General features: G+C 45.2%; 1 protein-coding gene across 1 annotated transcript in view; it reads right to left on the bottom strand.

Annotated features, from left to right (window-relative positions):
* Positions 1 to 3,109: 3,109 nt before the first annotated feature.
* Ctr9 (CTR9 homolog, Paf1/RNA polymerase II complex component) overlaps positions 3,110 to 14,640 on the bottom strand; it is a 29,590-nt gene continuing 18,059 nt past the window's right edge. Inside the window, exons 13-25 of the mRNA XM_028768021.1 lie at positions 14,077 to 14,165; positions 13,275 to 13,460; positions 13,111 to 13,198; positions 12,803 to 12,951; positions 10,329 to 10,445; positions 10,071 to 10,216; positions 9,239 to 9,310; positions 8,693 to 8,828; positions 8,433 to 8,579; positions 7,596 to 7,753; positions 6,588 to 6,684; positions 6,215 to 6,327; positions 3,110 to 4,124 (exon numbers count right to left, since the gene is read on the bottom strand). Coding sequence (XP_028623854.1) covers positions 3,698 to 4,124; positions 6,215 to 6,327; positions 6,588 to 6,684; positions 7,596 to 7,753; positions 8,433 to 8,579; positions 8,693 to 8,828; positions 9,239 to 9,310; positions 10,071 to 10,216; positions 10,329 to 10,445; positions 12,803 to 12,951; positions 13,111 to 13,198; positions 13,275 to 13,460; positions 14,077 to 14,165 — 1,925 coding nt within the window. The 3' untranslated portion in view covers positions 3,110 to 3,697. The remainder of the gene's footprint in view (positions 4,125 to 6,214; positions 6,328 to 6,587; positions 6,685 to 7,595; positions 7,754 to 8,432; positions 8,580 to 8,692; positions 8,829 to 9,238; positions 9,311 to 10,070; positions 10,217 to 10,328; positions 10,446 to 12,802; positions 12,952 to 13,110; positions 13,199 to 13,274; positions 13,461 to 14,076; positions 14,166 to 14,640) is intronic.

Raw genomic sequence — 14,640 nt, 5'->3', positions numbered from 1 at the left:
TTCATATAGGCCAAGAAGCCAGCTGGACATGCCTGAGGTCACACAGCTTTTGAGCAGTGGGGACCAAGACTGGACCCAGGGTCTCATATAACTTAGGCAAACCTTGGCCTTCATGCACGACAGATAACAAACCAAGTGAGTTACATCCTCAACCCCCAGTCTGGGCTCCTCCCTGACTGGAGCTTCTCCACAGCCTTCTGTTGACTCTAGCCTGACTAAGGAAGTAGAGCTGATGCTCCTGGGAAGCAGGATCCCAGCCCCAGGGCAATGGAGACCAGGTCCCTTGTCAGAGGGCTTTCCCACTCTGCATCACTCCTGTAGTGACTTCAGTCCAGGCACTGAAGGAAGCTGTGCCTGAGGAAACCTCACAGTGTTTTCTGAGGCAGGCAGTGTGGCCAGGGGTATGAAAACATTGCTGTTCTGGTAGTCTGGGGACACAGAAACAGGCCGATTCAACAAAAAGCAGATAGGGTGTTACTCACAGGCACCTCTGAGGCCAAATCACCACAGAAACTCGAATACACTATGCTAGACACATAAGGATACAATGTCAGAATTTATCCAGTGACAATAAGTTCAAAGGTTTAGTGTTTTAAGTGATAGCAATATAATTTGTCTACTTGGTAGCCTGGCTGAGGCAGATGCAGGTTCTTTTTACTTCAGTCTAACTATTATTAATGTTCATATCACACACAACAGGAAATGTATCTACATATACTGTCTTCGTTTCTTTTCTATTGCTATGTTAAGACTTTATGACTTAGGCAATTTATAGAAGAAAGCATTTAATTTGGGGGCTCACAGTTCCAGAGGACACATCCATGATCCCATGGTGGGAAGGGTAGCAGTAGGCAGACAAACATGGTACTGGAGCAGTAGCTGAGAGCTTATATCTGATCCACAAGCACAAGGTGGGAGGGGGGGAGAGGAGACAGAGAGAGAGAGAGAGAGAGAGAGAGAGAGAGAGAGAGAGAGAGAGAGAGAGAGAGAGGAGACACACACAGAGAGAGAGGGAGAGAGAGACACACATACAGAGAGACAGACACACAGAGACACAGACACAGAATTGAGAATGGTGTGGGCTTTAGAAACTCAAAATCCACCCTCAGTAATGTATCTCCCTCAACAATGTCACACCTCCTAGTCCTTGCCAAACAGTTCCAGCAACTGTGGATCAAGCAGTCAAATATATGAGCCTATAGGGGCTATTTGTATTCAAACACCCATTCTATATAAGGGCTGTAGAATGAATATGTATGAATGAGAGGCAGCAGAGTTTGAGAGGCATTAAAAAAGGACTGGGAGCCTGTAGGAACAAAGAACCAGAGAGCGCCTGGAGGGAGCTGCTGGAGTCAGGTCTTCGGAGTTCAGCTGCTAGGTGAAAGAGTAAACCTGTCTGAAGCAGGATATGGGTCAGGAGCAGGAAACAGCTGACCAAGACCCGGTCCAGAGGGATAAACGGGAACAAGTGGCAGCCAAGTAAGCCTTGCCTAGCCGAAGCTCCAGACAGTGCTGCGTCCTTGACCCCCACATCAGGTATCAGACAATAGGCTGATGTGAGACCATGCTCCATCACTTACAGGGAGCAGGTAAGACAGGTACCCTCTTCCCTTGGTTGGTATGTTCAATAGTCTTGCACCAGATTCCCCTGAATTTCTTTGAGGCAGGGTTTTGCCATGTATCTCTGTTGGCCACAGATCCACCTGCCCCTACTTCCTGATGTGATTTTAATACTTACATAGGCTCCTAGTCTCTCTCTTTTAAAAGAATTAGTTTATGTGAGTACAGTGTAGCTGTCTTCAGATACACCAGAAGGCATCAGATCCATCAGATCCCATTACAGATGGTTGTGAGCCACCATGTGGTTGCCGGGAATTGAACTCAGGACCTCTGCTGCTTTTAAGTGCGAAGCCATCTTCTCTCCAGCCCCCACCCCTACAGTCTTTATTCACCCCAATTCACTTACAGGGTGGCACCTTTTCTATTCTCAGGAGTAAGTCATTTACCAATCTACGCTGGATAGGTGGTGCCTGTCAGATGGTATTTATAGGTCTATCAGAAACTGCTGTCATCTCTCCCTCAAAATAGAATAAAAAACTGTTTATAAAGAACTGGCTCTGCATTTATGAGTGTTTGGTGTTTTTCCAGAGAACTGTAATTCAGTTTCCTGCACTCATACCAGGTAGCTCACCACCTCTAGCTCCATCAGGGGATCCGTGTCTTTAGACCTTCAAAGGCATCTGTATGCATGTGGTGCACCTATGTACACACAGGCACACATGGTTTTTAAAAAGATAAAATGGAGTCTCCTAGAACAAGGAACATTCTGGAATACCAGTTTTATGCTAAATGGAATAACCAAGAGTATATAACCTGACCTTAACAGAAACCACACTCAACATGTTATCTCTGGCTTTCCCAGAGCCTGCCTTCTGGTGGGCTATTTATTACCTGTAGTAAAGGGACTGGATTCTTGTCACTTGGGGACAGATCTGAGTAGTACTAGTGTTCTGGAAAGTGTAGATAGAAGTGACCAGAATCCTGTCTTCTCATATACAGTGCCAGTGCCTTGCAGTCTCCTGTCTTTCAGGAGATCTTGTCTGCTCTGCTTTCTTTTGGTGTCCGTCTGCAAACACTACATTCCACTTCATTCCACAGGGACAGCTTGTATTCACAGAGATTTTGGAAGAAGGCAATTTACCTCTGCATTCTCAGTTCACTGTCACATTTAACACTTCATTATTAAAGACTTCTTATAATGGTTACAAAAATAATTACTTATTAAAAACAAAAATACTGTTAGGTGTGGCACATGCCTTTAACCTCAGGACTTGAAAGATTTTTGTGAGTTCAAGGCCAGTCTAATCTGCATACTAAGTTCCAGAACAGCCAGGACTATGTAGAGACCTTGCCTCAAAAAAAAACAAAACAACAACAAAAAAATCCATAGCCTTCTTGTGTATTTTTTAAAAAGCCTCCAGAAATCTGGCACGAATTAGAAAAGCCTTGAGGAAACTGCCTTTGGTTTGGATAGTTTCCCAAATTTTTGCTTAATATATTTAAATATGTTATTGAGGAAAAAAAAAAAAGGACACACAAGTAGCCAGCGTGGTTGGTAAAGGGTTTATTAAGTGGCTGGGGAGGTCTTCCCACTCTGACAACAGAAAAGCACTCTCCACACCTTACCCTCCCCAGTGTTTGCCACTCTGCCTCCTGGCTGCAACCTCACACTGTAAACACCTTCCTTTCAGAGTTCAGTACAGGGACATCTCTTCCTCCAGAAATAAACTTTCAGTCTCAACTCAAAAGGGAACAAAGCCATATATCTTGGTATCTGCAACATTTTGTACAAGTTTACAACAAAACCCGTACATAGCAGCATGCTGCCTACCGGAGAGGAGATGGGGCTAGCCTGGACAAGCCTTGCAGGAATGCTTTAGCATCTGTGTTATCACTGCAGTTTTCACATATGGCAGGTGGCGCTGCACCACGGTGCAGGAGTCTCACTGCTCCAGTTCTAGACACTGGACTCTCCAGCACAGGAAATGTCTCTTGGAAGTTAGTAATATACAAGTAGAAAAAAAATTGCCTTAAGAAAAATTTCACAAATGACTAACCATCTGAAATGTTTTTTTATCACAGCTTTTATATATTATAAAGCTCCTCCCACCCCCACAGAGTCTTTGATGAAATAGACCTAGTCGCTATCATCTGATCCATGTTCTGAGCCTCGGTCTGAGGCCTCATTGTTTGAGCCCTCTGGTTCTGATTCATTTCCAGAGCCTTGGCCAGAAGCCTCATTGTCAGAGCCCTGCTCTGATTCGTGGTCCGACTCTGCACTTGGAGAAACAGGGCGAGAATCATTCTCATTCTCGGAACCTCCAGAGGGGCTTCTCCCGGACTGCACAGACTCATTGTCTGACTGCTCAGAGCCGGAGCGTCTTCTCTTTCTGGACGGCTGGTCACTGTCAGAATCCTCATCTGACTCCTGTCTACCTGGCCTCCGAGGGCTGCCTGCCTCGCTGCCAGACTTGTTCTGGTTGTCATCTGAGTCGCTCTCGGATGAGGCGTGTCTGTTGGGCCTCTCATCATCGTCAGAATCACTGTTGCTATTCCTGGGATGTCTGGAGGAGAGAGGTGTGGGTGAGACACTAGGAGAGCCAACAACACTTTCTGTTCTGGGTCATGCCTGGTGCCTGTGATACTTGTTTTGTGTGCTATTCTGTAAACGTGGACCCTTAATTGTAAACTGAGATCAACAATGAGGGAGCACTCGGCGACCAGCAGCCAGTCTGCGCATCAACAGAAGGGTGACTCAGACCCACCACATTAGGTTCTGTTTAGCAAGCATTTTTCAATTTCAAACTTAAAAGGACAAAGAGTGAGGAGTCTTCAGTTGACCTTATAACAGATCCTAGGTACAAAGGTAAAATGTGGGCCCTCTGATGGTGGCTGAGACTCAGAAGTCCTAAGACTGGACACTTCTTGTCCTAAAATATCCATGTCAACAGACACCTGAAGAAGAGTGACGTCAGTCCTGTTCTGAGGTTTCTGAAGGCACCAGGTCTTCACAAGGATGAGGTTATCAGACAGGAAGCCAGGGCTAAGTAAGGGGTCTTCAGCTTACTAACTTTTCTTCCCAGGTTCGTTCACTGTCAGTTGACATGTGTCAGAGAAAGGGAGGTGGCAGCAGCTGGGAGTATTGGCCTCCTGCTTCAATAGGTTAGAACCACACCCTTAACCACTGAGAGGCTGCCTCAGACTTGTGGTGAACAGTTTTGGTTTCTATGACACATTCCAACAGGACTCAGACCGGGAAGAGTTAGGGAGGTGAATCATGTTACTCTTCAGAATGGAAAGCATCCCTACATATTAAAGAAAGGCTCCTCATGTCTAGGTCTGAAAGAAGGAACCACACATGCACTACTTAGTCATGAGAACATGGAGATGTGACCAAAGGGACACAATGACAGTGATATGTGCTGTGCAGATCCATTCAAAATCAGTGGGCCACTTCAATCCACTTGGCCCAATGCACGGACATATCATGGTGACTGGGACAAAGTTTAATTGATACAAATGGCACACATAAACTTGGCCTTGGCTATAGGAAGCAGCTCAGCCTCACAAACTCATACTCTGAAGAGTATGCCCCCCCCACCCCCACCCCCGCAGACTGTTAACCACAGCCTGGAGGGGGGGGAAGGGAGGGGACGACTGTGAGGACAAAGGCAAAGCAGCCCTTCAGAGAAAGCAATCCAGATTTGTGTCAGCCAGTATCTTAAAATCAAAAGAAAATTACACCTCCACAGATGGTTATGTTGCGCTGAGGCCAGTGCCTCACCAGTGCCACAGCCACTCTGACCAGCCAGGACTCTTCCTCCTCCCATTACACTTAAACACCCCTTCTCTTACCAAAAACAGAGGTATGACTACCAATTCTAGGGTGGGTGTGCTCACCAGAGCAGCAAATGGGAAAGTGAAGTGGACATGTATAGTCCACTGCAAGGTGGTTTGGGGCTGAGGTATCCCCATCACCTGCCAGTCTCTCAGGAGGGACATAAATGTTGGCTGAATGAAGAAGCAATGGTCACAGGGGAATGCAGGGAGTATGGTATAGAAAACTCTATTCCAGGAGTCTAGGGGTGGGCGGGTAAGCACCAGAGGCAAGCACAGTCAGGAGTCACTTCATCAAGGCTATGAGCTCAGAGTGGGCAGAGTGGGCAGAGTGGGAAGGCAGAGGTGTAACTGCAGCCCAGCAGGGGGAGAAACAGACACTAAATTCCTCATCTCCACAGGGCCAGGGCCAGGCTACTATTAGTACCTGCTAGCCAGTCAGTGCTGGGCCCCGGAATGATACTTGCTTAGGAATGAATGTGCCATCTAGGAAATATCAGCTAAGCTTCTCAAGGGCATGTCTGTTGTGGTTTCTTCTAGCTACATGACAGCTAGGCATGGAGTACAAGTCTGAGGCAGGAGGGTCAGGAAGAGTACAAGGCCAGCCTGAAGCTGGTGAGAGGACAGCACACTGACTATTCCCAGTCGTCGGGTCTCCAGTTTTGTTTTCCCTCTAAAGACAAAGACACAGCAGAGGATCCAGATAGCTGGTTAGCAGCCACTATGGCTTCTCACAGCTGGGATCCACCCTAGGATTCTTGTTCCCTATCAAACTGGGACTTATCCACCATGAGAATTTACTAAGGGGGGTTCTTACCCTTCGTCAGCAATTTTCAGTTTATCCTCATCTGAAGAATCATCACTTGATGATATAATGGCTTTGGATTTTATTTTTCCCTTCATTGAAGGAGGCAGGCGTTCTGGCTTGGGCTAGAGAATGTCAAGCATAATCCATTAGTTGGGGTTCTCATATTGTTGGGACATCTTATCAGACTAGGTTTCATTATAGTAACAGACTCAACAGCCACCAATAAAACAAGCATTTGTGCTGGAAGAAGCTACAGAAGAGTGTACTGGGACACTCTGTCAGACAGACAGACAGACAGGCAGGCAGGCAGGCAGGCAGGCAGGCAGGAAGACACACACACACACGTACACACACACGGCAGGAAGATAGCTCTAGAACTCACAGCCTTCTTCTTCTCTGCTCTTGGTGGACGGCGCTTCTTTGGTTTGGGGCCATTTTCTGTTTCATCATCATCAGATCCTTCTTCTCCCTTTGGAGGTCTTGAATAGTGAACACAATGAGGTTGTCAGGAGGTTCACAGCTGCCAGGCCTGAGGCTACACTGCCATCACAGTAGCACCACTCTGTATGGATACTGACTCAGCTATGTTATGCACTCAAGGGCAAAGGGTCTACAGTCTGCAGGCCATGTCTGCATGACAGCTGCCATTAAGCTGTGGTTCCCTCCTTCATCTATCTACACTGCCATCTGCACACAGTGCAGTGCCTGAGTGAGGAACCTAGGTTTTGGATCTCCAAAACTTTCCCTTTGTTCTCAGCTGCTACCAAGACCCTTATTACAGCTACACAAGTGATGGTCTGAATGGGTCAACAGGTTCTTTCTCAAGGATAGGAAGGGATAGGAAAGACAGGCCTGGATAAAATAGCCAAGACTCCTAGGCAGGAAAGTGTGGGGTGTCCTGGATCTTATGTCAGATGGCACTAGGTGGTTAAAGGGCACTTTCACAACCATTCATTCACATTCCTGAGAGGAACGGCTCAGTGACGGCCAGTACTACACATGCACAGTCAGTGGAGCTGCCCCCAGGCTGCTCACTTCACATCTCTGTCCAAAATACACTAAGAGAAAAGAAAACTGGGCGTGCTGGTGCACGTTGGTCATCCCAGTGCCCTGGAGGCAGAGACAAACAGATCTCTGAGTTTAAGGCCAAATGGGATACAGAGTAAATTCAAGGATAGAATGGGATATATAAACCCTATTTCAAGAAACAAAACGATAAGAAGAAGGACAATAGTGACTGTCCGATGTTCAGGGAATAACTTAGAGATACAAGCAAGTCAAACACTCAAGACTCTGAAACAAGTAAAACAGGGAGGCAGCTTGGGAAGATGAAGTGTTTATAAACAAAGCAAAAGGTTTGTAGACGGTTAAACAGTAACAAGGACACTACCTTCTCCTCCTCTTCTTCTTCCTCTCTCCACCTTCCTCCTCTTCACCTTCCTGTTCACTGCCACTGCCCTTCCTCCTCTTCTTCTTTTTGGATATAGGGAGGTCATCATCAGTGTCGTCGTTGACAAACTCATCAAACTCGCCTCCTTTCTTGGAACGCTGTGATCCAAGGAGACCAGAGTCAGCCACTTCCAGGTAGAGCACAGCTAGGGTGCAGGAGGCTGGAGAGTGCTCTTGTGGGTCTCTGACAAGTTACTAAGTCACATGGAAGAGGGGCTTGGCTGGGCCCACACTTTCTATACTCGTCATGAGATATCCTGAGAAGTCAGCACAAGGCAAGCACAACTTCAATTAAAAACGCATTTAACCCACCTTAGCTCTGAGAACACAGAGAGGCAATGGTTGCTTGCTCCCATGACCATGTAGCTGACTGGGAGGTATGGGTCTCTGCAGCTACCCAGCATCATATAAAAATGTCATACCAGATCTCTCAACTTGGGAGAAGACCAAGATTCAAAGTATAGTTCTCCCAATGCTTATTTTATTCCCTGTAAGCCAGGCCTCCATGGAAGCAGGGATGTCGGGGCTTGCTGCGGCCAGCAGTATAAGAGTTGCAAAGCACATATGTGCTGAGCCCGTGTTCACCCACAGCACCACACCCATCAAAAAAGCAGGGACCAGTGCCCACACCAGAGACTGCGATCTGTTAAAAGGCTGTCCCTTGGTAGAGGAAGTCAAGGCTAAGAAGAAAGTACAGAGGCAACTAAACTAAGCCCTTCGTTTTAGAAAGCTCAAAGGCAGCCTCTGAGGTTGCTGGAGACAGCAGGCCAGATCTTACCCGCCCTCCACCTCCACCTCTTTTCTTCTCCTTTGTGGCTTCAGTCTCGCCAGTGAACATGAGGATATTTTTGGTCTTCTCCACATACTGGGCCCGTTGTTCCAAAAGTTTCTTTTGCTCTTCCTTTTCTCTGAGACGTTTCTCTTCCTAGTGGGGGAGGAGGAGGTATAAGGGAGCTGACCAAAGTGTTCTTATAGTGAACAAAACAATCCTAACACACAGCACGCACACTTGGCTCCTCAGTTCTAGTGTAAACACACCTGTTCTTTGAGAAGCTTCTGCCGTAGGAGCTCCTTCTCTTGCTCCTGCTTGGCCCGCAGCTCCCGTTCTTCCTCATCCTGCTTGCGTGCCCGAGCCACATGGTACTGGGCCTGGCTCAGCAAGTCAGAGCACTGCCTAATATTTCAGACGCAAAGACACAACATCAGTTAGGAGCACCTGCTTTCCTTAAACTCACTGTGTTAAATTCCCCAACTCTGAATTCCTGTCTTGATTCACTGACATAATATGAGAGAAGTAGAGAAGTTGTTCTTAGCTTGGAGTGGCGGCTCAGGCCTACACTTCTAGCACAAGAGGAGGATCCTGAGTTCTAGTGTAGTCAAGACAGAAAGAGAAAGGACTTTCCCACAACCTCAGTATATGACATCAATTTTCTGAAAGTCTGAAAAGGTGCTGTGGGTGAGGGACTCCCTAAGGAGAGGGAATAAGCGGTCCCAAGAAGGTCAGGAACCACTTTGTTATGGTGACACTCAGCTAATCTACTCCTACTTCTCCTCTAAAGCCACCTTCTGTAAACAGGGTGTTACCTGGCTTCAGAAGCAGCAAGGGCCAAATCAAATCTCATTTTATCTCCAACTTTACTCAAGTAACTGAAGTACCTAAATGGAAGGAGAAGACAGAAGATATTTCACTCAATCCTCATCATTATGGCCCCGTTTAATAAACAGAAGTTCATCAAGAAAGGCAAAATATAGTTAATACTGTCAGTAAACTAAAGAATAACCATAACAAACAGGTAGTAAACATTAAATTTACTAACTAACTGAGTCAGCATGGAGGGTGGGGCGGAAGTCATGAGAGCACTTACACTTCATCAGATGAAGCAAGAAACATTAACAGAGATGGACACAAGCACAGCTGCTCATCAGAGATGGGAGCTTTCATTTTACCACACACTGAACTGCTAAGTCCTATAAGGTTAAACACATTTGAACTGAGCTGAATCAATCTGTTAAGCAGTAAGTGATAAGATCTTTAATCCTAGCTTGATGAAAATCAACATCCCATAAAGACACACTGGAACAGAACACGAAACCAAACCAAACAAGTGGCGATGAAACAGCTCATAAGTGTAAAACACTGGCTTGGACCGCTGAGAGATTAAGCCAGCCAGCCAGCTCTAGGGATCAGGCTTCAGGAGCCCGGTGTGGCAGGACTCTGCCTGCAGTATGGCGCCACCACATGGCAACTGTGTGCTTTGCCCTTAACCTAAACTGTGCTAGACCTCTAATGCTTGCTTTCCCCTAAGGGCTTTTTTTTTTTTTTTGGGGGAATTTTTTTTTTTTTTAAATCTTCTGAGACAGTTTGTCTCAAAAGGAAACAAACCATTATAAAGCCCCCTTTCTTCAAAATTCTTACCTGTGTGCAAGCTCCAGCTCTTTCACAGCATTAAGGACTTCCTTCAGATTACTTTTTTCATCTTTCAGGACAGAGGTAGCTAATCTTTGCAAGACCAAAGCCACATTAAACATCAGAACTGTGTCACTGGGTGCCACGTGTCTGGCCTATAAACAGAAAGCAATGCACGTAGATTCTTATGATTGAAAGCCACCAAAGGCTTTTAACAAGTAAAAGCCAGGCAGCCATTCGGGGTGGCGGGCAGACGCAGTCCTGTACCTTCAGCAGAGTCTGCTTGCACTCCTGCAACTTGCCACACTTGAAGAGGGCACGGGCCAGGTAGAGCACAACTTCAGTGTTTTGGTGTTTATAGAACTTTCTGAGGCAGTTCTCATACTACAAAAAGGAAATGCTAGTTAGAAACACAGCAGAGCTGGGCAATGGTAGTGCATTCCCTTAATCCCAGCACTCAGGAGGCAGAGGCAAGCCAATCTCTGAGTTCCAGCCAGCCTGCTCTACAGACTGAGTTCCAGGACAGCCAGAGCTGTTACACAGAGAAACTGATTCAAAAACAAACCATCAAACAAACAACAGAACACAGCAGGAAGGTATTCTCATGCTGTGTCAGGAGAAAGCAATTTTAAAGTTCTGAAAAAACACTCCATTCTAGCTAATTGCAGAGACTAATCTGGAGTTGACTTCTGACATTAGTCAGTTTATATATTTACAACATAAAAAAATCTGATCACAGAAAAACCAGGCTCGCCAGGCAGTGGTGGCGCATGCCTTTAATCCCAGCACTTGGGAGGCAAAGGCAGGCGGATTTCTGAGTTCAAGGCCAGCCTAGTCTACAGAGTGAGTTCCAGGACAGCCAGGGCTACACAGAGAAACCTTGTCTCAAAAAACAAAAACTAAACAAAACAAACAAACAAAAAGAAAGAAAGAAAAGAAAGAAAAAAGAAAAAAAAACTAGGCTCAAAATATTTTTTCACTTGGAATTTGGACCAGTACTGAATGGAAGGTAAAGAGATTGGAGTCTGCCTGCCTGCCTCAACCTTAGCTTGGAAACCCCTCTCTTATTTTTAGGATACTTATCCAGAATCAATTTACCATAGCCATCATGACAAGTCACATTCCTGGACCCTATGGGTGACACACTCTTAACATTTTTCTCTGGGATCTGTGGAGACTAGTGTCAATGAGCATAAAAGTCTCACACTTCAGCTAATGTGTTGGTCAGACTAAAAAATGACATCTGAGTTAATTTTTTCACCTCTTTACTCTAGTGTATATGATGTATATCTCACACGTATGAAGGAAGGAGTGGATACAGGGACCAGAAGATGTCAGGTATCTTGATATGTCTTGACCTGTCTGCCATTTGCTGCCTTATCTCATGGACAGGACTTCTCACCTGGAGCTTGCCACCCCTCTACCCTCACAGCCTGTTCTGCTACTCCAGTGATTCTCCTGTCTCCACTCCTAACAGCACTAAGAAAATGAACACATTTTTCATGGGTACTAGGAATCTGAACTTAGTCCTCATGACTATGCTCAAGCACTTCTACACATAGTCATCCTCCCTAGACCCCAAAGTTAATTTTTATACAAACAACATGTTTTGACCATAAGCATATACACTTCCTGTTATAGGTAACTGACAAGGTAATTTGCTGGACTATCTCTAATGGCTAATTTGCATTTCTAGAAGGCAGTGCTGCTATTCTGCAGATTGGGATGGTTTATCTCTAAGAACACAACCTCTGGGTTGTGCACTCAATCTGAGTTCTGCAAGTCCCCCTGATCAGTTTAATTCCCGAAGCTTGCACTAACTACTCTTACCTTCTTTGTTCAGAAACCTTTTTTTTTTCTGACCCTACTCTACCCACAGACACCAGGAGCTTTGTTATCTTAGTGTCCTAAAAACAGTGAGTATAACTTTTCCTTACACTGAAGCACTCAGCAAACATGAGAAACTAACAAAATCTATAGGTATAAGCCTTGTTTCCATTTTTTGTCTTTTTTTTTCCCATTTTGTATTTTCTTTTATCTTTAAAAGATAAAACAGTGAGGCAGGATAGATAGTTCAGTGATGAAGACTACTTCCTGTTTTTAAGGACTTAAGCTTGGCTCCCAGCACCCATGGTCAGGTGATTCACAACAGCCTGAAGTCCAGCTCCAGTAAAGTTTGGCCTCCTGAGGCATCCTAATCCATATGGCATGCTTTCATACATATAAGGAAAATAAAATTTTAAGAGAAGCCATTAAAAGTAAGGGGTGCCATGTGACTGTAATCCTAGCTACTTGGAAGGCTGATGTGGGAGGACGCTTCGACACAGGTACTTAAGGTCAGCCAGGGCAATACAGAGAGACTCAACACGAACAACTTCATCTCTTAACATTACTGAAACATGGTTCACTTCAGAAACTGAAGAAGTAAATACCAAATCGTCCCTTTAGTGGATGCTTGTTCTATTGGTTAGTGCCCACTTCTTTTCACACTGGATCCTCTCAAAATTCTAGACCTCCACTTTGTAGATAGAGACATGAGCCCGAGGATCTTCTCTGCCTGTGGCATGAATTCATGGAACTGGGACTCATATCTACCTGGCCTTGTCATTACATTGTTGTAAACTTCTGAACAGACAGTAGTATCAGAGGAGATTACATGAAAGTCCATGATGGGACCAGAAGGGTTAAGGAAGCAGTGACTCCACATGACATGCAAATATCTGGAGAGGCAAAGATGTTACCATCTGCACAGCGCTGATATACTGCTTCTGCTCCACGTAGATGTGTGCCAGGTTCAGCCACACATCACTGATATCTGCTGTTGCTTCTCTCACTTGGGCGAATACATCACGAGCTTCACGGAAGTATCCTTTGTGGGCCAAGACAGCTCCTAAGTCACAAAAAGGCTGGCAGTGAGAAAGGCCTGACTGCTGTCTAACAACTGAAAGTACAATACTAAAGGCTGCACTGAACAAGAAAACCACATCTGCTAACATCCTCAAAAGTATTAACTTCACTAATTGTTATTGGACCCAAGGCTTCTAGTCACCTATGCCATTAGCAGCATACAGGTTCTTGGCATCATTTCTGAGGACTTGTTTGTAGATGGCCAGGGCACGGTCTTGATGGCGCTTTTCCTATAGGAAAGAAGAATTACTGGAAAATTCAACAAGGATACAGACACCAACCTTGCTGAAGGAGACAGGAGATTACCTTTTCTCGGTCTCGGGTTGGCTGATGCAACGTTTGGAGCCACACATTGCCTAGGGCCAGCATAGAGTAGGTGTCACTCTGTGTGGCTGGCTGTTTTAATATCCTCTCAAACTTCTTCTGACCCGGGCCCCATTCTTGTTTTGCCAGATGGAGGTTACCAATCAAAGACCAGGCATCTGGATGATCCTATGTACATATAGAGAAGTAAATTTTGCAATCTAGGATCTGATAAAATCAGTCTTCTTTCTCAAAATGGCTAATAGCTAAAGAGGTTTAAAGCTACAACACAATGGTGGTTTTCAGACTGAGAGTTGAGACCTGTGAGTGAGCTGCAAGATCAATGTGGTGTCTGTATCAGCTTACAAAGTGCAACAGAATGGAACGAAGCGTACTGCCCACCAGGAAGAGTAACGAACGACTGGTGAACCTGTCTTTCAATGGGCAGTCTTCTTACTGTGAGCCACAGTCAGAAGCTCAGATGACCTACAAATGCTAAGACACTGACTCTGGAAGCTGTTCTCAGCAGGCCACAGGGCTGAGTACAGGGGACGGGAAGCAGACACAGAAGAGAAAAAAAATAGAAGGGAAATAGTTTTTTTTTTTTTAAAGATTCTGATTATGAGATGACTAGTCATACAAACTATTATACTCTTTAAAGTCTTTAACAAGTGAGGCAAAGATAAAACAGGCCACTAAATCCAGAGATGCCATGATTATGGGAAATATCACGGCCATTAAATGGACAGACTAATTTTGAAAGGTAAAAGAAGAAAACTTTCGAAACCACGTCGATACCACTAACCTGATTGATCTGAAGGGCCTCCTTAAACCAATCTGAAGCTTCATAGAAGTTTCCTTTATCTCTGGCCATGGCTCCTAGGCGCAGATAGCCTGAAAACGCACATAATTTATCTTCACCACTTTACATCTAAGGGTCCCAACACTGAAGTCTGACATTTGAAACAGCTGTGTTTTGTTAATACTTTGAGATAGAAAAGCCCCACACATGGAGACACATCACTCTAGCCAGGAAAAACAGAAATTACATCACTAAGTCAACCTTTCTTTTTTTTCTTTTTCTATTTTGAGACAGGGTCTTACTATATTTGCACTTTGGTTGGCTTGTAATTCACTATGTAGACCAGGATGGCCTGGAACTCAAGAGATCCCCCTGCTTTTGCCTCTGGAGTGCTGGGATTAAAGACACGTGGCCGTCACTATAAAATACAGTAAGGATCACTGCACACGAACACTGACAGCCTACAGTCAAGCTGCTCTCTGAAATGACTACTCAGTAACCGACAGTACTGAGATAACTCACATCCTGGGCTGGATGGTGGAGAAGCATGAGATCTCATCATCACAC

The sequence above is a fragment of the Grammomys surdaster genome, unplaced genomic scaffold, assembly GCF_004785775.1.
Source record: "Grammomys surdaster isolate TR1022 unplaced genomic scaffold, NIH_TR_1.0 184, whole genome shotgun sequence".
Classification (NCBI taxonomy): domain Eukaryota; kingdom Metazoa; phylum Chordata; class Mammalia; order Rodentia; family Muridae; genus Grammomys; species Grammomys surdaster.
This window is presented reverse-complemented; position numbering and strand designations above follow the sequence as displayed.